Source organism: Carassius gibelio, chromosome A25 (genome assembly GCF_023724105.1).
Source record: "Carassius gibelio isolate Cgi1373 ecotype wild population from Czech Republic chromosome A25, carGib1.2-hapl.c, whole genome shotgun sequence".
In the NCBI taxonomy this organism is placed as follows: Eukaryota; Metazoa; Chordata; class Actinopteri; order Cypriniformes; family Cyprinidae; genus Carassius; species Carassius gibelio.
In genome coordinates, this window is record NC_068395.1 from 797,456 (window position 1) to 823,878 (window position 26,423).

The window sequence follows — 26,423 nt, forward strand, 5'->3', positions numbered from 1 at the left end:
GGTCTGTGTGGTTCTGTAAGGTTCTGTAAGGTCCGTGTGATTCTGTAAGGTCCGTTTGTTTCTGTAAGGTTCTGTAAGGTCTGTGTGGTTCTGTAAGGTCTGTGTGGTTCTGTAAGGTCCGTGTGGTTCTGTAAGGTTCTGTAAGGTCCGTGTGGTTCTGTAAGGTCCGTGTGTTTCTGTAAGGTACTGTAAGGTTCTGTAAGGTCCGTGTGGTTCTGTAAGGTTCTGTAAGGTCCGTGTGGTTCTGTAAGGTCCGTGTGGTTCTGTAAGGTTCTGTAAGGTCCGTGTGGTTCTGTAAGGTTCTGTAAGGTCCGTGTGGTTCTGTAAGGTCCGTGTGGTTCTGTAAGGTTCTATAAGGTCCGTGTGTTTCTGTAAGGTTCTGTAAGGTCCGTGTGGTTCTGTAAGGTTCTGTAAGGTCCGTGTGTTTCTGTAAGGTTCTGTAAGGTCCGTGTGGTTCTGTAAGGTTCTGTAAGGTCCGTGTGGTTCTGTAAGGTTCTGTAAGGTCCGTGTGGTTCTGTAAGGTTCTGTAAGGTCCGTGTGGTTCTGTAAGGTTCTGTAAGGTCCGTGTGGTTCTGTAAGGTCCGTGTGTTTCTGTAAGGTTCTGTAAGGTCCGTGTGGTTCTGTAAGGTCCGTGTGGTTCTGTAAGGTTCTGTAAGGTCCGTGTGTTTCAATAAGGTTCTGTAAGGTCTGTGTGGTTCTATAGGGTTCTGTATGGTCCGTGTGGTTCTGTAAGGTTCTGTATGGTCCGTGTGGTTCTGTAAGGTCCGTGTGGTTCTGTAAGGTTCTGTAAGATCCGTGTGGTTCTGTAAGTTTCTGTAAGGTTCTGTAAGGTCCGTGTGGTTTGGGGAACTAGAGGAGATTGTAGTGTTTCTGTGTCTTTGGTCTTCAGGTCCAGTCGGGAGTCTAACATACACACACTACACGACTAGTGTTCACTTTTTGGACAGGAACTTCATCTTGTGTCCTAAGAGAAGAGAGAGAGAGAGAGGAAAGAGAAAGGCTCAAAATCTTTCTTTACTTTACACAAGCACAACTCCATCAGACGAACACTCTTTAGAATTGAATACCAGCTCACTGCATACGTTTTTTTTTTTTTTTTTTTTGATTGGATCTTCAGCGAATCATTACCTAAACCCTTGAGGAACTTGTTGACGCCTCTGTTCTCGCTCCCTGGCAGAGAATCCAGGTAATCCTGAGCCCTCACCTCAAACAAACCTGCTCAAAAACACAAAGCGGCTGTTAAACCCTACACACAGCCAACAACATATTAATCCTTAGATTCACAACCATTCAGACCTTTCAGGCCCTGCCTCCGAAACTCTCTTTCCTGCACAAACCCTGCAAACATCTGCGTCTCCATGAAGACCTCCAGGAATCTCCGCAGGCTCTTGGAAGACACGGCTTTCCGAAACGCCTCGCGCTGGAAGGACGAAGGAGTCGGAGAGGAGGAAGACGAGGCCGAGGACTCTTCATCACGGTCACTGCTGCCCATGAAGAGCGAGTAATGACCCACGATCTCCACGAAGAACCGCACAAACGCCTCTGACACCACACTGCTCAGAGAACTGGGCTCTAATGAGGGAAATCAAATGAACATTTTCACTTGCATGCATGATATTATTTTATGTCTAATCCAGATTTCAAGGCTACAATTACGGCAAGTGATGGACAAAAGAGCCAGATTACAGTACATTACCGTTCGGATGATCTGCCACGTCACACGCCAGATCCTTCCTCCGTTCCAGAACGTGTTCGAGAGCCGCCTGGAGCTTGTGAGGCAGAATCGAATCCTCATCGTCCATCTGAAACATTAAACACACACTTGCTTTGCTTCATCACGCTTTTATTAAAACACAAACAAGACTAAAACTGCATTGCTGTACCTGTCGCAGGAAACGACTGCTGCCGAGATCCACCACCAGGACCTGAAAGAGAGCAGAGGACACTGTGATGTCACTGGTGAGCTCAGCCTTTGTGAAGAGGTCAGAGGTCAGAGCAGCGCACCCGAACAGGAAGTGCTCAGAGAGAAATATTAGTAATGTGTCCGTCTCTGATAGAATATTAACACCTCATCCTAGACTTTGCTGGCCTTGTTTCCTTCTCACATTAGTCATAACGAGATGCAACACTCGAGGTCAAAGGTCAAACATGATGTCACAGTGCTATTAAATAGGAAAACAGTATACAGTACATATTTTTTATTCTGTTATACACATTTGTTAATTATTATGTATTTATGCTGCATTAGTGTTGTGTCACCTCCTCCAGCGGGAGCTCTTTGAGTCGGGTCAGAGAGCTGGAGAGGAGACCCACGATGAAGGGAGTTGGAGTACAGACGATGTCCATCATGGACGGAGGAAGAACCGGGATGTACGTGTGCTGCCAGGTGAAGGGGTACAGCAGAGCCACCATGGCATGACAACATTTAGACAGGGTGCTGGAGAGAGAGAGAGAGAGAGAGAGATCTGACTGTAGTGACACGTTCTCACCAGCAGGTGGCAGCACAGGAGAATCACTCGGTGCTGTTTGCTGGAGATACTATTGCTCTTTCTTTAAATGCTGCAGGAATTAATCAATACAAGAAATAACAGGATATTTTGTATAAAAACCTATTTTAGGACCATTATGATTTATGCATTGTAACATTTTGCTGAGAACATTTTCTCTTCACATTTTCATTACCGTACTGCACAAAAAAAAAAAAAAAAATTAATAAATAAAAAATAATAATATATTTTTTTTCATTACTATGAGGAAAATATTAATTTCAATTAGCAAAGAAAATTGCTTAATGATTTTGGTGTGAAATATGACTCATTATGTCACCCGTTGGGAGTTAAAATGGATAAAAAAAATCCTTAAATATAACATTTTTCCATTAGCAGAACAATCAATAACAATTATCATCATTTTATCATTATTATAATATATATATATATATATATATATATATATATATATATATATATATATATATATATATATATATATATATATATATATATATATATATATATATTCCAATTAAATTATTATTATTTATTCAATTATTAGTAAATATTGTTTAAAGTAATAATAACAATAATAACAATGAGAAAAACTATAATTATTATCAGTTTGTCATTTACCAAATAAAATAAAAAAGCTGTTATTCAACTTTGTTCGAAATATGTAATTAGAATAAAAATAATAATGAGAAAACAATTATTACTATCAGTGTATCATTAAAAAAAAAATACTACTACAAATAAAAATGTAACACGCAGTGTGAAACATTTTTCCTTGTTTTCACTGAATGTATGTTTTTATTTCTTATTTTGAACAGCTCTTTCTGCTCTGTATTCTTGATGTCTTCTGTCTGTTAAAAACATTTAAATTCTTCAGACACACGTTTATTTATCTGACCGTACGAATTCTGACAGAATGCATTTACACAAGTGCACATCCGGACCTGTCAGCCTTCTGAATCAAAGCAAGGCTTATATTATATCCTGAAAACATTACTGGAAGTGAATAATACCCGAGTTTATCTGCGGTGAAGATGACCCTTCGCTCCAGCAGAAGAGAAGCAAACACCCGCAGAAGCAGACGCAAGCTGAGAGAGGAAAACAGACACTCGAAATCCACATGCTCCAGACGGGAATCTGAAGGACGACATAATTCAATCACCTACAGTAGAGAGAGAGAGAAACGGGAGAAGCTTTGAGACCAAGTCCAAACTTTCACCGCAGAAATCATTCTCAGCAAGGCCTTCGATCCACTGACCTCTGTTCCTGAACCTGGGAGGAAGTTCTTAATCCTGATGGTTCTTCCCGGAGCTGGGAACGCTGCCTCCATGATTCCTCTCATTAAAGGCTGGACCAGCGCTGGAGAAACGGCTCGTCGCTTCTCTACCTCATCCAGGATCTGATCAGACAGACATCGACACACACCTCATGAGGATCTGTCTTCACTTTACAGTCCTGAATCTACAGGGGTTAACCACTGCTTCATACATCTCTGCCCCCGGACATCTTATTCAACATAAATAAATATGACAATAATAGCAATGAGAATAACAACAATTATTGTCATTTTATTACTCTACTGTACTTAAAATATCTTTTATTATTTTGTTCCCACCATCCATACTTTATTCAACATAGTAGAAAATTAATAAACACGCTAATAATAATAATAATTATTATTATTATTATTATTACTTTGTATCATTGTAATAAAAAATAAATTAAAGTAAAAAAAAATAATAATAAAAACCAAATTAAATGAATACAATTATTTTTTTAAAGCATGTTAATTACAAAACAAAAACAAAAATTATGATGAAATGGAAATAAAATGAAAACAAATATATAATTAAAATAAATAAAAAAATATAGATATAAAATGATAAAAATTAAAAATAAATGTCTTCAGCATTAAAGTCTATGGCTTAAAAATAAAACTTTATTTATTTAAATATAAAAGAAATTATAATAATAAAAAAATATATAAAAAAGCATGTATTTATGGTAAGAGGCCCTACAGGTACTGTAATAATATATATGGCTTAAATTTCTTTTTTTTAAATGATATTACAAAAATCTAAAATAAAATGATAAAATAATAATAATAATTAAAAATAAAGATAAAAAACATGTATTTAGGGTAAGTCTATGGCTTAAAAAATTATATATATATATATATATATATATATATATATATATATATATATATAATAAAAATACTTTTAAAATGTTTTTAATTCAAAATAAAAAAGCATTTCTTTATGGTAAGAAGCCCTGCAGGCATTAATGTTTATAGCTTAATGTTGATTACCACTCAAATTAATTTAAATCAAAATAAAATAAAATTCAGAAAATATAATATAAAAGTCTAACCCTCACTCTTTTCCCTATTCTTAAAACCTTGGTTCTTGACAGGAATGTTGTGTCAGGACCGACAGAAATCCCTCAACACTCTTTGCAGCCAAATTTTTGATTGAGGACATTTGCTTACTGTCAAAAACCCCAACACAGAGAAGATAACAGATGCACACTGTGTAAAGTTCAGATGAATTACCTTCGAGAACAGATCGAAACAGCCCAGTCTGCTCACAATGCAGTAGACTTCAGGTAGACGTCTTCCTTTACCGCTGGGCTACACACACACACACACACACACACACAACATGTGATAAACATGCAAAATGCTACTCTTCGAAACATTGCTTTTTAAAAAACAGTATATTTCACTCATGTTCCGTGATGTAGTAAATGTACTCTACATTATTGTGAATAATAAAGAAATAAAGAGCAGCTCACCAGTAAACGTCGACAGTAGCCAAATCTTCGGCTCCCATCTTCTCCGGTTAAGACAAACGAGAAGGTTTCACTGTAAACAACACGTTCACAATGATTCCCAAACCTCATATATTTGAGGAAATAACAGCTTCTGATAATTCCTGAGGTTGATTTGTGGTGCAGTAAACCGTGTGGATGTGATACCTGGGGAAGTTATCCACAGGTGCCCAGTCTCTAGCATCAGGGAAACAGAACTGGGGAATGACTTTCAGCTGGTCTTCAGCTTCTCGCATGAACTTGAAGCTTCGTTCCAACTGACGAGGAAAGAGAATCAGGGACACAGATGCATGAACGTCTCGTGCTGATCTTTCAAGCCCAAATAGATCTTATTTGTTGTTTTCTGGAAGAAAAATGTTTGTACCTTGAGAGGGAACTGCTGGGTGACTTCTGGTAAATACGGGACGCCTGCTTTGGTTTTATGAAGAGCCACAACCAGGAAGTACTCAAACAACTTCCTCTCCTGGAGGTCCATCAAGTCTCGCTCCAGAGTGCGATATCGACCGGTTTGCCTCAACATAGACTGCACCGACACTAATCTCTGGCTGTGAGCTAAAACAGATGAGGATGAGGATGGCTTTCCCCATTGACTTAATTGTAACTATTTTAAAAGAAGTTAAAAAGGTCATCCGAGATGTAGATGAGTCTGTTTCTTCATCAGATTTGGTGAAATGTAGCATTGCATCACTCGCTCACCAATGGACATGAATGGGTGCCGTCAGAATGAGAGTCCAAACGTATGAGTACTCAATCAATAGCTGATTTCTTCAGCTGAAAAAGTCATCTGAATAATTAGAGAAATATGCTCAGATCAAACACTGTTTGCAAGGAAATACAGTTCTGAATATGTGGCTTGACAACAGGAGACGGACTTTTTCACTGGAAGAAGTGTGATTATGGACACATATTTAGGCTAGAAGAAACCATTTAAAGTTAAAACGCCTTAATTATGGATTTGTTTCTTACAAACATGCATCTTTTGGTTTCTCCAGATGTTCACTGATGAACTGTGGATGATTGTGATGTTTTTATCAGCTGTTTGGACTATCAATTCTGACGGCACCCATTCACATTCATTGGTGAGCAAGTGATGCAATGCTACATTTCTCCAAATCTGATGAAGAAACAAACTCATCTACATCTTGGATGATGTTTTTATCAGCTTTTGGACTCTCAATTCTGACGGCACCCATTCACATCCATTGGTGAGCAAGTGATGCAATGCTACATTTCTCCAAATCTGATGAAGAAACAAACTCATCTACATCTTGGATGATGTTTTTATCAGCTGTTTGGACTCTCAATTCTGACGGCACCCATTCACATCCATTGGTGAGTAAGTGATGCAACGCTACATTTCTCCAAATCTGATGAAGAAACAAACTCATCTACATCTTGGATGATGTTTTTATCAGCTTTTTGGACTCTCAATTCTGACGGCACCCATTCACATCCATTAGTGAGCAAGTGATGCAATGCTACATTTCTCCAAATCTGATGAAAAAACAAACTCATCTACATCTGAGATGATGTTTTTATCAGCTGTTTGGACTCTCAATTCTGACGGCACCCATTCACATCCATTGGCAAGTAAGTGATGCAATGCTACATTTCTCCAAATCTGATGAAGAAACAAACTCATCTACATCTTGGATGATGTTTTTATCAGCTTTTTGGACTCTCAATTCTGACGGCACCCATTCACATCCATTGGTGAGTAAGTGATGCAATGCTACATTTCTCCAAATCTGATGAAGAAACAAACTAATCTACATCTTGGATGATTTTTTTATCAGCTTTTTGGACTCTCAATTCTGACGGCACCCATTCACATCCATTGGCGAGTAAGTGATGCAATGCTACATTTCTCCAAATCTGATGAAGAAACAAACTCATCTACATCTTTGATGACCTGTTTGAATTTTAGTTTTTGGTTGAACACTTCCTTTAAAGTCTGTGTAAAGGCAGTTCAGAGAATTGCTTCTAAACACATAAAACACGTATTTAATATTGCTTTACACAGACTTCAATGTAAACTTAATCTGGAGACGTTAAGGCCTGTAGGAGCTCTTACCCTTTAGTTTCTCCTCTGTGTCACTTTCAGACTCGCTGTTTTCGTCGGTCACTATACCGGAGAAGAGAGAGAGAGGTCAAAGGTCACTAGAGAATCAGTATGCAGGTATTCACAGAGACATATTTCATGCTTGGATGCACTTGTGTATCCTATAACGTAACATAATTCTATCATCCCTGGAAAAATGGGTCAAGCGCAACTGACCCAAAACTGTAAACGTGTCCATAAAGCTAAGTGGATGCATATGTGGCTCGGGACCGGACTGTCCCACAATGCAATGCACGTGGACGAGGCTGTAACAAATACAGTCATTACAGTATTACCCAAGGGACATGCGATGCATACAGGCTATAACTCTTACAATTCGATAATACATTTTTTTTTTTTTTCATGTATTTAAAAAATGTTTATTTATTTATATAGCGCTTTAAACAAAAAACATTGCGTCAAAGCAACTGAACAACATTCATTAGGAAAACAGTGTGTCAATAATGCAAATATATATTAAATATCAATCTATTAAATGAAATAGAAAATGACAAGGACAAGCAAACTGGATGTTTCCTTCAAACAGGAAAAAGTAGGTCTAAATTTAGCCAACATACAGTATAATGTTTCCCTCACAAACCTCTTCCTGAACTGGACTCGGTTGACTGCGAGACCCTTTTCATCCTCTTCTTTCCCCTTCGGGCCTCAAAGATGCCGTTGATTTTCTGCACCATCTGTTGAAAAGGAAAACAGTCGTGGCTGTGGCTTTATCAGAGACAGCCCTTCCAAGTCTTTCACTTTCTTTCCCCTCCATTTTTCTGATTATTCTTAGGTGTCTCGTCAGCTGTCATGTGTCTTGTATTTTATTAGCAGTGGAAGGACGCCGAAGGCCCAATGTCTCAGTCAGCAGCAGACCAGAAGCATAAATCACAGATAAGTCGAGGATTACACCGTCTAGGTCCTTGTTTTGACAGTACCTTTGGGATTTTCCTCCGCCGTCGGTTGTAAGGGTCCCCCGACAGACACGGGGTGTCATCCGGGCTGCTGGGTGTTGATGGAGGGCTGACCTGCGATGGGGACACGACGCCTCCATCTCTGCCGGTCTTGCGCAATTCCAAAAGCTTGAAACTACCTCGCTCTGAGTTCTGCCTGAATAAACCAGGCTTGGAGGAGAGCTGTCAAAGAAAGACATTAATGTCGTCCATGTGTCATCCCAAACTTGTATGACTTTCAATCTTCCATGGGACACAAAAGTAGATGTTTTGCAGAATGTACTAGCTGCTCTATTCAGTATTGTAGTTATCGTCTTTGGTGTCAACGGGCCTCAAGTATGTGAATGAAATATTGAGTCTGTTAAATGTCAGTACTCATGGAATCAGTTAATCAGGAATGCAGAATGAATACCTTGGATGGGGTGTCGGGAATGGGAGAGGACCTGGAAGAAGGAATGGGATACTTGCTCCCAACACAGCGACTTTCCAACTCTATGTCTTCATATGGGTTCTCCTTCGAGGGAGGGTCTTTGCAAAGGGAAAATATATACAAGATTATTAGTGGCACTTTTCAAAATCCTAAAGCTGAACATTGCACTGTAGAATTTTTATCAATAAAGCCTCAATTCATTTGTGTTGTTAAGGATAAGGAGAGATGATTCACAACTGGTGAATGATAGAATGATAAAAACCAAGTAAAAAACTAAAAAATGGGTGTCAGATCAATTGAGAGAGATGAATTAAACCAAATTAAGACAATAAAGCTTTATCCAGACTGTTAGCCCAAATCCGATTTTTTTTTCATATGCGATCAGAAATGAGTGATTGTCCACACTGTGTATCGCAACTATTCAAATCTGATTTGTGTCCATGACGCTCTTTTGTTTTACTCAATATCTGCATTAGTTTCTATTCAAATGAGTCTGTTCTGTAGAGAGATTATGAATAAGTTATTTTTAAACTTACTTTATAGAATTAAATAAACAATGAGGTTCTTTTATAATGAGAGTACATTCCGATCCCCAAACTGACTCAAATGATTCGCGATCCCGCTCCGAGCTCCCGAACTGACTCAAATGATTCGCGATCCCCAAACTGACTCAATGATTCGCGAACCCGCTCCGAACTCCCGAACTGACTCAAATGATTCGCGAACCGCTCCGAACTCCCGAACTGACTCAAATGATCCGCGAACCCCAAACAGACTCAAATGATTCACGAACCCGCTCCGAACTCCCGAACTGACTCAAATGATTCGCGAACCGCTCCGAACTCCCGAACTGACTCAAATGATTCGCGATCCCCAAACAGACTCAAATGATTCACGAACCCGCTCCGAACTCTCGAACTGACTCAAATGATTCGCGAACCGCTCCGAACTCCCGAACTGACTCAAATGATTCGCGATCCCCAAACTGACTCAATGATTCGCGAACCCGCTCCGAACTCCCGAACTGACTCAAATGATTTACGATCCACAAACAGACTCAAATGATTCGCGAACCCGCTACGAACTCCCAAACTGACTCAAATGATTCGCGCTCCGAACTCCCGAACTGACTCAAATGATTCGCGAACCCGCTACGAACTCCCAAACTGACTCAAATGATTCGCACTCCGAACTCCCGAACTGACTCAAATGATTCACGAACCTGCTCTGAACTCCCAAACTGACTCAAATATTTCACAATCCGAAGTTCCCATCCAAATCAAATGGCTTAGTTCTGTAATTTCATAACATTTACTGAAATGAAGGTACGAAAAAGTATGTTGTTAACAAATAAAATTTAAATAAATCAATATTTCCAATCCAAACTGCTTTCCACGTCGAAACAACCACGAACATAACCATGTGAGCAGATCACTCTCTCACAATTTGATTGCTCTAGTCTTTATCCATTCATCATCATCCCAAAAAATAAAAATTTTCAAGGTGAATGTTATGATAACACCAGTGTTGTGCTAGTTACTAGGAAATAGTAACTAGTTAAAGTTACTAGTTACTTAATTCAAAAAGTAACTAAATTACTTTGTTGATCACTTACACCAAAAAGTAATACATTACTGTTAAAAGTAACTTTTTAATCACTTTTTAAAGAACTTTCTTTAATGTTCCCATTAATGCAGTTTTATGTGTTATGGTCTATACAAACACAAAGTAAAACAGAAAGTTATTTTTAAACACTATTTTGATTAAGTCAGACCAGCACAAACTGAATATTGTATATCACAAGGATTTCTGAAATAAATAACAAAACACCTGAATAATATATTCAGAATCAAAAACTAAAGTGGCTTCTGCATCATAAAAGCTGTTGTGTTGAGCCCTTAAAAATGTTCCTTTCACAGCTTAAGTATGAAAACTATCAACAATGGACAACATAACCCAGAACATTTTGAAATAAATAAATGAAAGCAATCTAAATTATTCAGAATCAATTTCGACAAACATACATACATATAGGCCTATATATAAATGCTGTTTAAAAATGAAATCTATGTTATCATGCTAAGGAGCTGACTGAAAGCCGGTGACTCCACAGTAGAGACAGGTGCATGTTTTCAACAATGTTTCACCTGGATGAGAAAAACATACAGAGAATCACTTAAGACACTTTGCTGTAGACCCATTCCACATAATAATATTCATTAAAGCTGTATGTTAACACGTAGGAGCTTGCTGCATGAATCCGTGAGTAGGCTACAGTTTACAAATCCATGGGAACGGATTGCGAAAGTGTGCGCGCAGATTATGAATTTGTGGGTCCAGATACAAAAACCGAGGGTACGGTTTACAAAATCTGAGCACGGATTGGAAATTCATGGGCTAGGATAGGACATTCGAACCAGAAAGACACAGCTTACATTTGACTAAAAGGTTTTTGTCTTTATGTTCAACTAAAGTGAAATAATGAGCATATTTCCACTTTGAGGAACTCGTGTTGCTCTCGCCTTGACTCGCCATGACCGCTTCGCATACTTGAATAAACGGAGACACGCCCACAGTGCGTCTTCATGTTTACAGTGATTGGCATCCACCAATCCTACAATGCGTCGCTGCTGCAAACAGGTTAGGCTGCATTTCAGTCAAAATAAATTATTTTAAAAAAAGTAATGGACAATGCACCATATGGTAACGGTAACAGAGTTAATTTATTTAAAAATTAATGCGTTACCGTATTAGTTATTGTCAAAAGTAACTGCGTTACTAATAACGCATTACTGCCCAAAACTGGCTATCACACCCTGAGCACATGCGAGTAACTCATCTTATCGGCAAGTTATATCGGCATAATTTTTTATTTCAGGTCGATATTTGCATTTTAAGCCATTATCGTCTGACAAGTCATAAATCATGTTTAGTTACAGTCAGTGGTGCTAGCTAATGTGGCCATATTTTTTAAAATTCGACATTGTAAACAGTTGTAAGATTTTGTTCTATTTTTCCGTGAAAAGATTTCAAACTGACGTCATGTGTCAGGTTGCTTTTGTATACCTTTCCAGATGTTTAAAAGTTTTCCAGGGCACCCATGCCAACCTCATTAGCTACATGTAGCATCACCAGTGGGGTTAACAAGAAGACAAACTCCTAGCAAAATCTATTTTGGTTTGTGTGAAGAATGAATGAGCCAGAGAGAAGGAGAGGGGGACAAGAAAATAGTTTGAGCAGAAGAAGGGTGTTTTTTACAGATGCAGAAAGCCTCTGTCGATTCATCCACCAGATGCGTCTGGAGGGAAGACAGTTTATGATGTTGGGACATCCAGTTCTAGAACACGAGAACGTACGCTACGCTCCACGTGCAAAGCCATTAAAATGATTGCTACTTGCCAGAGCAGATGGAGAAACGCAATATCAATGGTAAATCTTCCATTATTGGAAAGTGCTATTATATAATTAGACACAACATTTACCATTACATGGAAGAAGGATGATTGCGTAAACATATTTAGCTTGGTCTGGCTAGTAAGTCTACAAATTTATATAATCAAAGAGAGCTGGCAAATAGCTATGCTAATTAAGATGCTAATAAAACACTACTAAACAAACCAAACATAGTTAGGACAACAAAATGAATTGGGGTTGGAAAGTCAAGAAAGTCCACTCAAACTATTTTTCCTAGGCACAGATAAGACATCATGTTATGCAGAAGAGTGATGTGGGGTAACCCAAACACAGAGGACCACTGGTGTGGTTGAGCAAAGGAACACCAATGTTTGTGATGGCGTTGTCTCAGTTTGGTTCTTAATAAAGTTTCAAGCTCCTAGGCTTCTGGGTAATCGCTCTGTCAGGTGCATAGTCAAGAAGTTAGGCAGGTTTTACCTGGCACCATTGTGCTGCAATGCATTGTGTTACCTAGGATATCCTCGTAGACATTCTCCTCCGATAAAGTGCGAGTCAGCCCTATCTTTGATAGCTCATAGAGATCTGTATGACAACCTTCTGCCGAAGACTGTAGAAGATCTTCAAACTCGTAGGACTTCCTGCAGGTTCAACAAATACAAATAAAACTTCATTAAGAGAATGAGAAAGACCAAGAAGGAACCAATTATACACTGGAACAACAAGACGTACCTGATTGGATTTTGGCATAATGTTAGATTAAAAACAGACCCCCCCTTGACATAGAGAGGCCACAAGATTAAGACTGCATCACAATGCCAAAAGTGATAAATGTTTTTTCAAAGATGGGCTAGACTGATAAATACTACCATTAAAACAGCATCCCCATAAAGACTGAGGACAGTAATCCTTTAGGGGAGTCTTGGTTTCAAAAGATTTATTAGTGTGACATAAAAATCAGATGGCAGGCTACTAAATTTGTGAGGTTCTTTCAGTCCACAAGCCATTTCTTCAGTGAGCATGTCTACATATGGAATGATTATACCAAAGACAGTAATTTGAGATGAGTAATAACAGGTTTTTAAAACCTGGATCTATTAAGCTTCCAAAGTAATACATCAAAAACTATGGAAGGTGGATTGAATAAAGACGCTACTGATGATTCATTGAACAGTCTTAAAATTACCCCTCACATTAGGCTGAGACAGCATAAGGACTCGACAAGGCTACTTGAAGATTGGCAAAGGCATTGTCTGGTCTCCACGCGCATGATTGATTTAGCTTGATTTGAGCTAAATAAGCTAAATTTATGATAACATTTTGGTCGAACTGTATTGGTGACTTGGCCAACACTTTAGGAGTATTCAGTCCTTACATTTCAGTCCTTCCAAATAGACAGGAGTTGTACCAGTTGTTCAAAACTGAAAGAAGGTGCCCAGAGACAACACAAAGATGGCCACCAAGTAGACTGGCTTGTTTAATAAAAGGAGTGTGTTATTGGTCAGATACCCAAATGAGATAAAAATGCACCTGATGCAATCCAGTCATTCAGCTCACTAGCATCAAATATCAGTCTTCTCACCTGTTATTAGTGTTTCGAGCTCGTCCAGAAGGTCTTCTAAAGACCCCTTGTGGTGGAGGACAGGATGGAAGGGGTGGGGGAGGTATGGAAGGTAAAGGGGGAAGATTTCGATTACCCTTGAGGAAACCTCGGTTGGCCACAAGGTTGTTTGTCTGTGTGTGGTGTTGAAAGGTTCTTTGGGGTTTTGGCAAAGGGTTAATGGAAGGAGCTCCAGGTTCACTGTAGACGTTCTCAGAATCCCGTCTCATCCGAAATCTCACAACATCCACAGTCCCAAAGATGGGCTCTGTGGCCCTCTTCTTTGCTTCCTCCTGCTCCTCTTTGGAAGCTGGGCAGAAGTAATTGCCTGGCATGGACAAGGATGATTTGGAAGGAGCCTCCTTCATCACTTGCTCAAGTTTCTTAATATGCGTCAACACCAACTTTTTGTCCTGAACAGTTTCCGTTGTTCTCCCCAATAGGGTTTTGTCCAAAATCCATTCCTTTTCCTTCACAGGTCTCTCAGAAATGTCCAAAGGTTCTCCAAATGTTCTCCCGTTCTCTTCGCCACAGTTCGGTCTCTCCAAATTGGAAAGTCGCTCACCGTCTTTACATTGCACTTCCGGCTGTACCTTCTTCTTTCCACTTTCAGTCTCCTTCAGTCCCACTGTTTGGGTGTTTGACAAGGTGGTCTCTGTTTTACCTTCCCATTGGGATATCTTGTCCCGAATGCTGGCAGTGCTCTTAAGTCCTAAGGGAGACTTGAGTGACTTGCTGCAACCTCCCAAACCATTCTCAACAGGCCGAGCATTGGAGGGACTCTTGTGGGCGAGCATGATGGTGTCTCCTGGGCTCGGTTTGAGGTTGCTCAGAGACGAGAGACTGTCCCTGACCCCACACAGGTCTGGCCGCTGAAGCATCACAGATTGGTCAAGCTTTAATCCGCAGCAGTGGAGCCTGAAGAGACCACAGGAAAAATGCTGAAGACATCAAGAGCGTCTGACAGTCATTAAGTGATTAGTAGCAATTATAGAGTCTGTGCATTTATGTTTCAAAGCATCATTCATTCAAAATTACATTTTCAGAATGACCCATTACTAATCTCTCACAACCACCAAATTACAGTCAGTGGTCAGCATGAGCCAAAAGTGTTCAAAGTTTCCACATTGGTATTAATTGCGTCGTCTGGACCTTTAATGGTACAATGAATTAAAATTAGTATTTTAATGTAAAATTGGATGGATTGCAGTGGACAGAAAACACAAGCCTTTCACTGCACTTCACTGTAAGTGAATCAGCGTATCAAATTGAATGTTATGATTTCTCTAGCTGAAAACAAAACTCCTCTGGGAATGTTTGACCAAACGAGTTTTCAACAACAGGGCAAAGTTCAAGTGACAGTCGTGCATTTTTTAAAACTTTCTTTAACTGGCTCATAAACACATCCTTGGATTCCATCCAACGATACTGCGCCAAAAAGACAAACATAGGAAATGTGAATCTACAAAGTTTGTGTGTATGCCAAGCTTCACAGAGTTTCAGATGAGAATGTCTTCTCCAGTACGCCTCCAAACAGTGATTCCACTTTTCAAATACAAACTACTGGCTTGTTCAAAAACTTTCTTTTTGCATGTTATTTTTTTTTTTTTCTCTTTCTTTCTGGCTAATGTATCTCATTTCGTGAAGCTGAAGGCAGCCAAGAGAAAAAAGTAGGTCAAGCTCTAAAAATCTGAAGAAAAGAAGCAATAGAAAGAGGGAATGAGGGAGAGACAGTGTGAGAGGAGTTAGGAAAATAAGGACAAAATATGTGATTGTCTCATTTCTAGTTGCCTTCAGGGATAGGCCTGCTCAAACTCTTGGATAGTCCATCATCAGCCAGGATAAAAGCCAAAGTCTCCTCATCAAGATGAGCTAACAGGATTGAGGACACTGTGAGCCGATGATAACGGAGCTCTCTCTACTTTAACCATCTTTGCTCAGGATCTGGCTGAAGATACTTGCTTACTAACATGACCTCGCTCATTTTGCCTATTTCTCCTGCAAGTTTTAAAGCTTGTACTAACACACTTTGCCATTCCAAACCTCCAAACCCTGGAAGGGCAGAAAACAGCACATTAGCAGGAAATTAAAGGAGACTCAGTCACTTAGATGTCCATACCCGTTTGCTGATTGGTAGATGCAGTCCTCTGTGTTTCTACAGAGCAGCAGTGCTCTCCCGCCAGTCATGGTGCTAGCAGACGGCATCCTACACACACAAACAGACAGAAATATATGTTTTTTAACAATTATCATAGTAAAAGCATGGTTTAATAGACATATGCCATTGCACTATCAAGGTATTTTTTTAAATGACCATGCACGTATCATGCTATATGAATATGGCATTCATTAAACACCATAGTAAAAATCGAAGCAGCATGGTTTTAGCATCTGTTTTAAAAGGAGCCAGTAATTATCCACCACCCAGTAAAGAACTTGCTACGCAGTCAGGTCTGTGGACCCTTGCCACAGGTGTTAGCACTTAACCAGCACATTTGGAGAGGATTGTCGAGCGTGTACGTGTGCGTCTGTTCTTTGTGTTCTGCCAAACGGAAGTATGACGATGTCCACGGGACACAAGCCGGGGTGCAACATAAACGAATCCCATCTGTTTCCATGTTCGGCGAGCGCCATTCCACATGTGCAAGAGCTCAACGATTACCCCACATTCCCAGCATCCTGCCACCACCGGAGCCGGCCGTAAAAACCTCCCTCTCTATAGCTCAGATGATGTAAAGGTTACCAAATCATGCTATTTTGAGACTTCCACAGAGCCTTGCATTGGAGATATCACTTCTGAGGGACTTATTGACAAATCATTTAATACACTTAGATTCTTAGTAAACGATGCTATTAGGAGATCGTGTGAGTGAAGGATGGTGAAGGTCGGGCTACAGCCATTAAGAACCCATCAATAATGTTATGCAAGCGACTAACAGCCCCAAACAACAGATCTTTATCATTCCAGAGACAAACAGAGCAGATACAGAGGAAGAGCGGTTAAAGAACACAGAAAAAGGTTCTTTCCGGCAGACCAGAAAAGCTTTTAGTGTGTGTGATAACTGCTGCAGAGTAAACAAGTCAGTTACAGATGGGTTTTGTGCTTGTTTTGTTACACTCATCAACTATTTAATCAACCAGAAAGTTTATAAATACACGAATAATGTCCGAGATTTCAAATCTCAAAATGCCAAAAAGTGTCTGTAAGGGCTGTGAATAAATGAAAAATAAAATAAATAGAAATTGCAATTTTAAATTTTAATATATATATATATATATATATATATAATTCAAATTGAATTATTATTATTAATATTATAATTTTTATTATACAAATTTAATCTGTTTAAATTTTAAATGACTCTTTTAAATGAATTGATCACCTTGCAGAACAATAATAATCATAATTCTGTGTTTTTCGCGTGTATGTGAATGCAAAGGCTTTTAACTTGTTTGTACATAAATGCATTCTGAAATGTGTCAGTATGGAGTCCAAATGATGATGCAATAAAATCTTGCAAAAGACAAAAAAAAAAAATAAGCATGTGGGTTTTTTAAAAACAGTAACAATTCATTTGAATTTAGAACAATAGAAGCTAATGGGAAGTTAACGCAAGTATACGTTTTTGTGTGTGGAGCAGTTATTAACTTCCTGACTTCCCAGTTATTCAAATCTGACACAGCAAAAGAATGTAGATATGTCACATTTATTGGACATAACAGCATTATATTAGTGGAACGATGTGTAAAAATGTGAGTGTGTGTGAGGTAGACTAGTGGAAATAGAAAACCATCTCCATTTAGCTATACATCTTCTCTCTCTCTCTCTCTCTCTCTCTCTCTCTCTCTCTCTCTCTCTCTCTCTCTCTCTCTCTCTCTCTCTCGCTCGCTCTGATCAAGCCAAGTGAGCCAAACCCTGCATATGACTCTTCTAATGCTTTTGCATAAGTTTTGAAAGCTTCAGTCTACCGTTAATGCATGTAAACGAGTGCATAACTGAAACGTACGCTTCTGTGTTCCACTGAAGAATGAAAGTCGTTTGGAACAACATGAGGATGAATAAATAATGACAGATTTTCATCGTATTATGTTTTGCATGTAGTGCAGTGATGTAATCGCTCTTAATGGAATGTTTTTCAGTCGGTGATGTGTCACATATCTGCGCCGAACGCTGCAGGGACCGAGATGTTGAGGAGAGCCAGCTTTAACTGTGTTTCTCCTCCTCCTCACAGCTGCTTCTCATAAAGCGGCTCTCAAACCGATGACATCACGCTCTCTGCACAGTCAGATCGATGTGTGATTTTCACAGAGAGAGGACAGCTTGGCCGTCACTGATACTGAGAGTCCGAAACCAAGGCGCAAACACGTTTAATCTTCGTGCTATGTTCCCTGGTGTTGCGGTGTCCGAATTGTTAAACAGTACAATAACATTCAAATAATTTATTGCTAATGACATTCTTCCGGGACGTAGAAGATGATGATGACTGTTTACATATGCTTGGGTCAAATGAGCACAGTGAAACCGTGCAAGCTGTAATTATGGTTTTAAGACACAACCGCATGACCAGCCTCGCGACACTTTAGACCTTAGGGAGAAAACGGCATGACAAAATGTTATTTTCTTGTTTGTGCAAGAGTTAGTTAAGAGGCGACATCACAGACAGATAACGCAGGAAGGGAGATAACAGGAAGTGGAATCTGTGGAGAACATCACATGTGTATTCTCTGGGGTTTTAAATGGGATCTCAACAATGTCGTATGATGTGCTCTGAGATATTATAGTCTGCAATCAAATGTTAATATAATTTAAGTCGGTTTGATCATATTCCCCCCAGAGAGAAACATCACCAGTGAGATCTCTTTAACGTCTCAAATGTTCCTCCTAGTCTCCTCTAAAGTCTCAAGAGAGATCTTGATATCTCAAACTGTGTTTAGGATTGCAAAGAAGCCTGCATTGAAATGTCAGAAATCTCTGTATGACTTTAGACCAAAAGATTTGAGTCGTGCTTCAGTGTTTCAGTGTTTAAGTTACAGTTACAGAAGAGGACTGAGACTCTAAAAACCAATGGAGGTAGAAAGTCTCCATTTCATCCTAGAAGAAGATAAATGGTGTGTTAAAGAGTTCTCAATAAATATTCTTCAAATAAAGGCATAGATCACAGAGGAGCCTATTTGATTTTGATCTGAAGAGGAAATCCAATGCATGCATTTCCTTGGAATTCCTAATGTTACTGAAGGTCGTTAAAACTTCCAGAGCTTCATTTAGACTCCATCACTCTGGAAGTTTGGTTTACATCTACTCTGGAAATGTTGATTTTGAGAGCGAAGGGAAGGGAGAGAAACAAGAGGTTCTGTTGCTTGGTGGATGGTTGACTCCGGAAGAGGACTTTCCCAAGCTCTTGCCACGCAGTGCTCCGGTGGGAATAGCGCAGGGAATTGTAAGAATCTGTCTGCGCTGAGGAGCGTAGGGCCGGTGGGAATGCTCAGGCGGAACCACAGAAGCGTGAGGGAAAACAGGAAGTGTAACTGGAGATCTGGCTTCGAGTCAAACCAAGAGCGGAGAATCAGATCAGCCATAAATGCTGCACCTTTACTGTATTTTATTGAAATGGATATCTATTTCAAGCGGATTCATGTTAAAGATTCTAGATGTTTCAAAAACCACGGCCACCAATAGTCATCTCTTACTTCTTTCAGGAAACTTCAGAGCACTGGGAGAGAGATACATTCAGTTAAAATGCATTGCCTCATCACGATCGGAGCAAACATGGTGACTTCTCATCCTTCCTTTGAAGTTGTCCAAGGTTACAGATACGAGTTTTTCAAGCTCAGCCAAAAAACACCGTCTTTGGAAATCTCTTGTAATACAAGAACTCCAGAAGAATTGCATGTTCTTCTGCAAACATGAGCTTTAATGCATCACGGGGTGTTAGAGCTCAGATATTTCCATTGCTTTTCAGGGTAGGATTGTTCCCTGGCATGGACCGACAGGCATTAGTATTAAAAAAGGGTTTGTGCACATTTCATATAATGCTCTTTGGAAGCCAAGGTGGTTAATATGAGATCGGTTATCCAAAGCACACGTTTGTTAATGTTCCTTTGTTGAAACTCATTGTGAAACTCTTGATATTTGCTGCATAATAACTAATGGCCAGAGTTACGGTGGCTGCAGGTCTCCAAATTAAAAACAATATAAGAATTTGTATTTGACTTTCTGGGCAACAAAAGCACCGTCTAAGACATGACCGTCGATTTAAAGACTCAAACAAGATGCTTCTCCTCAAGCATTTTTGCAGAAAGGGTATTCTTCTGAAGTGTGAACCTGATACAGGATTAGTTATCTAGGCTGTGCATGAACATACCAGGCAGTGTGTTTGAGCGCGACTGTAACAACTAAAGCATTGTGCGAAATCTCGGCCAGGTGTGTCTCCACCTGCACAGACAGACAAATTGCGTAACTCGCATTACCTGAAACATCTCTGACAGCTAAAAAGAGCTTTGATGCTCAGGCAACGAGTGAAGTAAAACATGAATGTTGAATGTAAAACAAATGACTTAATGATTACCTTCCATTTATTCACTTTAAGGTAAAAAAAAACACGATTTTCCACATAATGTGCATTATTGTTGAATATTAATACGTTTTACTTTCTGAAACGTGTTGATTTTAATAAAGCTCATCGGTCTGAAAAGAGTGGTGTGCTCTGATTGGTCAGCTCTCCAGTGCGTTGTGATTGGCTGAATACCTCAAGCATGTAACCAATAGAACCCATTATAAACAAGGCATTTGTTGCATCCAGTGGGGACATAATTAATTATTATAATGACTAAAGGCCCGTTCACACCGAGAAAAGTAGCTATAAAGATAACGATGTTTTTATCGTTCATCAGAAAATAAATTGTTTTGAAAGTGATTCCAACTATTTTGTTTCTCTGTGCCTTTATTGTTATTGTTGTGGTGTGGACTCTGCTATTCTTTAATACTGAGAATGATTTTAAGAACCATATCTTCATTGCTATCTTTATAGTTATCGTCGTTGGTGTGAACAGGCCTTTATACAATGTTTTTACGCATTGCGTTGCATGAACATAAAACCATGTCTGGATTTGTGATCGGAGAAACGGCAAACAACAAGCACTACTCTACACTGCTCAAAATTTAGATTGAGTTTTAACCATAGACAGTAAAAGAAATGGACACAGCGACCCCATTGGAACTCAATTGAGACAAATGAAGCCCGGTTTTAGCATTTTTTAGCACTTCCGTTTCTGTTGCGCAGACTCAAACGAAGCTTGACGACGTCAGCAACCTGTCTGACAGATGTAAATCTTCTAGTAGCTGTGCGTGCAAACTGCCATCGTTAATCTTGCAGAGACGGCGAGCTTGAGCGGGGAGTTTGTCGTGAGTGAGCAGGAGTAAGTATTCTGATTAATTATTTTGTATAGTATTTTAAAATGTAACGACAGTACGCCATATTAAGTTAATTGCCTGCGAGCTTCTCCTCCTGTCTGTACGGTAATGCGACAGAGAGCCGAGTGGTTATGACGCAATCGTTAGCCTATTTTTTACAAAAACTGTTTATACGGGGCCATAATGTAACATAGAAGGTAATGGAGCCCTTTATACATTGTCGTGTATCTTTAGAAATAAATAATGGACAAACAGAGTCTTTAAACGCCTCAGATGTAAAGTTATTCGCTGTCAAAGTGACGCCAAAATGAATGGGAGTCAATGGGATGCTAACGCAAGTGAAGTTCTGCTAAAAGATGGCGGCACCCGGCCGACTTCAACTTCCGGTCGACTTCCTTCCGCATGGTTATAACATACCCACATCCAAGTAGTTACTAGCCATTAATTAACATGTCTCATGTAAGAGGATCCATGAGTCTGGGTCTTATTTTCTTGCACTTTGAGTAGTTTGGCCATTGTTGGAGACGATGAATGGAGATGACAAGAATGGAGATGTTACACAACCTATCCAAGTTGGCATCTGTCAAACTTGACTAGAATCTACCAAATTAGCAACAAAATACTGTAGAGTCCTCCCTTTCTAAAAGTTGATAGTGAAGGGGATGCAAAGTTGAAAGACTTGAGTGTTGCATGACCATTCTTGACCAGTAAAACTAATCAGTAACTTGACGCTTCTCTCCAAGAGTTCAATGACTTGGTGAACGTTGACGCAAGTCATATAAAATTGGATGGTTTGCTGGTTCTGAAATGCTGTAATTGGTTGCAGACTGTATGTGTGCAAAACAGCAACAGAGCGAGCAAGAGAAGGAAAGAAGGCAGCAGTATTAAAGTGTTTTAGAAGGTAAAGAGATATTTTAAATCACCCACATTAGGAGAGGAAGAAGGAACGTCCCACGATCCAGATGGGGAAGAATGGATTGTTTAACTCAGCCTCACCCACATTCTCCTTGTTATTTCCTTCTTGTTTCTCCCTATCGTCTTCAAACTCTATGACACTTCCACATCACTTCACTTGCCTCTGCACGAATCTGGACGCTGGCCGTTAAGACATAAACTCAAAGGTCACAGAGGAATGGCAATTGTTAATTCTAACGATTGATGGATTAAAATTAAAATGCATCTTTTGAGTAATTTTCTAAAACCACTGGACCTGGACGTAGACGGCATCTGAGCGACAGCTTGCATGCACGGCTCATTAAAAGAGTGCGGGCTGGAATCTCAAGAGTTATAAAAGAAGAAGGGTTACAGAAGAGCAAGACAGGAAGTAGGAGAAGGGGTGGAGGTCAGTAATCACGGCATCTGTGCTCCGTTCCCTTAAACTACAACACAAAGCCCCGGAGCTCACAGAATCAGACAGAATTCCTTCCCTGTTGACTGAAAGGCATCATGCTTAAAATGAAGCATCCGGCCTGTCGTAGGATGCACTTACATCTGTATGAAGCTTCTGCAAATGCAATAGATGTCCATTACACACAAAGACTGTCACAGCCCCAAAAAACATATTTAAAAAGTAAGACGATTTTGTTTGGGACTCGATATGTCTTTGTATGTCTGAGAACTTATGATGTGTACTGTTGGGAAAACTATGGGATCATGGGTGTTTCTTATCCCTTGGTTTGAAAACAAACACATTTTAGTCTAAACATCAGTTCCAAATAAAAGCATGAGGTTTGAGTCACTACAAGCCAACAGAAATGGGAATATCCCACTCACAATATGTTCTCTGCTAAGAAATACCAAATATAGACATGAAGACAAAGTCATGCATGAGACGACTCCGAAACTCTCTCTCTCTGACTGTTACTGAAGTATCCAACATATCTGGATTTTTCTTCTACAGCTTGGATAAAGTGCTTTTGTTTATATCCCTCTCCACGTGCAGCTGTCCAGAGAAATAGAGCTATAGTTCTCTTGGCTAAGATCACTTGCAGGACTTATTCAATTACGCTCTGTATCTATCCACTCTCTCGTTTCTTAGCCAGGAATGCAGCCATTAACACACATTTCTCAATACTAGTGTCACTTTCAGTCTTTGAACAACAAACCAGCACAAACTACAATCATTACAAAACTACTGTGCACTACTTTAAACTTTAAAGCAATGGAAACGATGCACATTGAACACACACATACATGTTTACTTACAGTAGCTGTTTAAATGACAATACAATACAATAAACTCTCTCTCTCACACACACACACACACACACACACATTCTCTCTCTCCCTCTCTCACACACACACACTCTCTCACTCACACACACACACACACTCACACACACACACACACACACACACACACACACGTTTGTTTCTGTGTAAAGTGTGTTCATCCCAAAGGTGTAATGGTTTTTATTCTGTAGAAACTGTATATTCTATGTCCCTTCACCAACCCTACACCTAACCCTAACCCTCACAGGAAACTTTGTGCATTTTTACTTTCTCAGAAAAACTCATTCTGTATGATTTATAAGCGGTTTGAAAAATGGGGACATGGGTTATGTCCTCATAAGTCACCCTCTCCTTGTAATACCTGTGTCATACCCATGTCATTATACAGAGTTGTGTCCTGACACACACACACACACTCTCTCTCTCTCACACACACACACACACTCTCTCTCTCTCACACACACACACACACACACACACACACACACACACACACTCTCTCTCTCTCTCACACACACACACACACTCTCTCTCTCACACACACACACACACTCTCTCTCTCTCTCACACACACACACACACACACTCTCTCTCTCACACACACACACACACACACTCTCTCTCACACACACACACATACACACACACACACACTCTCTCACTCTCTCTCTCACACACATACACACACAATCTCTCTCTCTCTCTCACACACACACACACACACACACACACTCTCTCTTTCTCTCAAACACACACACACACACACACACTCACTCTCTCTCACACACACACACACTCTCTCTCTCTCTCTCTCTCACTCACACACACACACACACATTCTCTCTCTCTCACACACACACACACTCTCTCTCTCTCTCTCACACACATACACACAATCTCTCTCTCTCACACACACTCTCACACACACACACACACACACCTTGCTCTGTTGTTTGCTCTCTGCAGTAGTGCAGCGGTTTCTCATTTTGTAAAATCTGACCCCCAGAAAGACTGCATCCGCTCTCATGTTCTCAGCAGCTCTTCCCTTCTTCTCCTCTTGTTTCCTTCTTCAGCACACTCTTTGTCTGATTAAATCCTCTTTTTTCCCAGCCGGTCTCTGTGTATCCTGCTAATGGCCTGTGAGCAGAAGAAAAGCAGCAGTCGTTCAGATAGACTCCAGCTCCAGCTGCAGGAAACTTTATCTCTCTCCAGTGTTTCTGCCTTCCTCCGCTCTCCCTCTCTTTTCCCACCCCTCCCTCCTGAATCCAGCACCCCCTCCCTCCCTCTCTCTTTCCCATCGGAGTCTTTCTCCTCCCCCAAACACAATGTCTCAAACTGTGCTCAAGTCTGCAATCAAAAGTCAGAGATCACAATATGAGCTCAAACATTTCTCATCAAATTCATCCAAATCCGTTTTATAGCTCTGTACACTTTATACTCTATAATTATATGAAATAAAAATAAATGCCATTCTTTTGAACTTTATATTCATCAAACAATCCCCAAAAAAAACACTGATATTGATAATAATCAGCAATGTTTCTTGAGCAGTAAATCATCATATTATTCTGATTTCTGAAGATCACTGGAGACTGGAGGAATGATGCTGAAAATACAGCGGAGCATCACAGAAATACATTACACTTTAACACAGATTCACAGAGAAAACTGTTATTATAAATTGTAATAATATTTCACAATATTACAGCTTTAGCTGTAGTTTTATTAAAATAAATGCATGCTTGGTAAGCATAAGAGCCAAACAAAATTGCATTTTTTTCATATTCAAACATTTTCTCATTTTGTACTTTTTTTTATCTGCATTTTTATTTTTATTAAATGGATAATGGATACAGACTCAACAATTCTAACATATCTTGTCATTATAATTTCTGAACTGATGATGTATTGCATTAAAAATATGGCAACTTATAAATCATTAAATAAACCAACGCAATGAGGGTTTATTTCCACTTGTAAAAATATTTCACAAGATTACTGTTTGCCTGTATTTTCCATTAAATAAACGCAGTCTTGATGAGCATTAGATTATTGAGCCCCCGGGGCGATGTGTTGGGATGGTTGTATGTGAGACTGAGGGTCTCTGAGGATCCCATGTGAAAGACAGTGTTGGCTCGAGTTCAAGGAGGAGGAGATAGACTCGAGGGATCGAGTTACGCACAGATTGAACTGGAGAGATGGCAGGATTAATGTGATCAGTGTGTAACAACGAGGAACGTATCCAGTGATGGCTGAAGGTTTCTTGTGTCTTTGGTGTTTTCAGCACGCAAACTTAAAACTTAAAACTCAAATTTAGGGCTGAAATGCGAACTCACGAACTCCGAAGTACCGATCTGAATCAAATGATTCGCGATTCCTGATCCGCTTCGAAACAGTGAATCATTTTATGACGCGACGGTTAAACTGATTCATGTTTCGAAAAGCTCAGTTTCACCATCACTATACGTGCTTTCTAAAATCATTGCAAGCCATTGTTGAAATTCGACAATTAATTTTGCGAGTGAATCGCTTGAACTGAACGAACGAATCACGAGTTTGAATCAATATGGAGTGGTTCCAGTGTAAATGACTCACTCAGTTGATTCTTTATCGTTTAGCTGAACTGTGCTCGTATGTTTAAACACTTATATATTATCTTATATACACGTGTTTTAAATGTGCGTCCTTGAAAGTGTGTTTATTGCTTTTATTTGTAATAATTGTAATAATTTTTTTTTTTTTAGGTTCAAGGAACTTTAAAAGAACTTTATAAATTGAAATAAATAACCGAAAGTTCTAACCATAAAACAATAAAAGCTTAGTGGCATGACTTTTTATTTTTATTTTATGTGATATGATGCCACCTTCTGAAATAATAAGCGAACTACAGATCAAAGTCAGTGCAACGTGAGACTAAATTAATAATTTAAGGTATTTTCCTTCCCA

The 26,423-nt window shown here is 39.5% G+C and overlaps 1 protein-coding gene across 2 annotated transcripts; it reads right to left on the reverse strand.

Annotated features, from left to right (window-relative positions):
• Positions 1-453: 453 nt before the first annotated feature.
• Positions 454-24,697, reverse strand: LOC127947109 (DENN domain-containing protein 2A). 2 transcript variants are annotated; one of them, XM_052544071.1, is made up of 21 exons: positions 24,418-24,697; positions 15,954-16,040; positions 13,817-14,752; positions 12,748-12,875; positions 8,806-8,921; positions 8,379-8,576; positions 8,042-8,135; positions 7,414-7,464; positions 5,704-5,891; positions 5,487-5,596; positions 5,304-5,373; positions 5,062-5,139; positions 3,766-3,906; positions 3,521-3,669; positions 2,260-2,437; positions 1,884-1,925; positions 1,697-1,802; positions 1,297-1,572; positions 1,129-1,215; positions 821-964; positions 454-550 (listed from the first exon to the last, which is right to left on the reverse strand). In XM_052544071.1, exons 2-20 carry the CDS (start codon positions 16,037-16,039, stop codon positions 933-935), a joined length of 3,066 nt encoding a protein of 1,021 aa, XP_052400031.1. In that variant the 5' UTR covers position 16,040; positions 24,418-24,697; the 3' UTR covers positions 454-550; positions 821-932. The 2 variants fall into 2 exon arrangements, with proteins under 2 accessions (XP_052400031.1, XP_052400030.1); XM_052544070.1 differs by lacking the exon at positions 24,418-24,697 and adding an exon at positions 22,173-23,433.
• Positions 24,698-26,423: the final 1,726 nt, after the last annotated feature.

Coding starts and splice junctions, on each gene's coding strand:
- LOC127947109 (XM_052544070.1), bottom strand. Junction 14,753..15,953: donor ATCTACCAATCAGCAAACGG/GTATGGACATCT, acceptor TGGTCTCTTCAG/GCTCCACTGCTGCGGATTAA. Junction 1,926..2,259: donor AAGAGCTCCCGCTGGAGGAG/GTGACACAACAC, acceptor GCTCTCTTTCAG/GTCCTGGTGGTGGATCTCGG.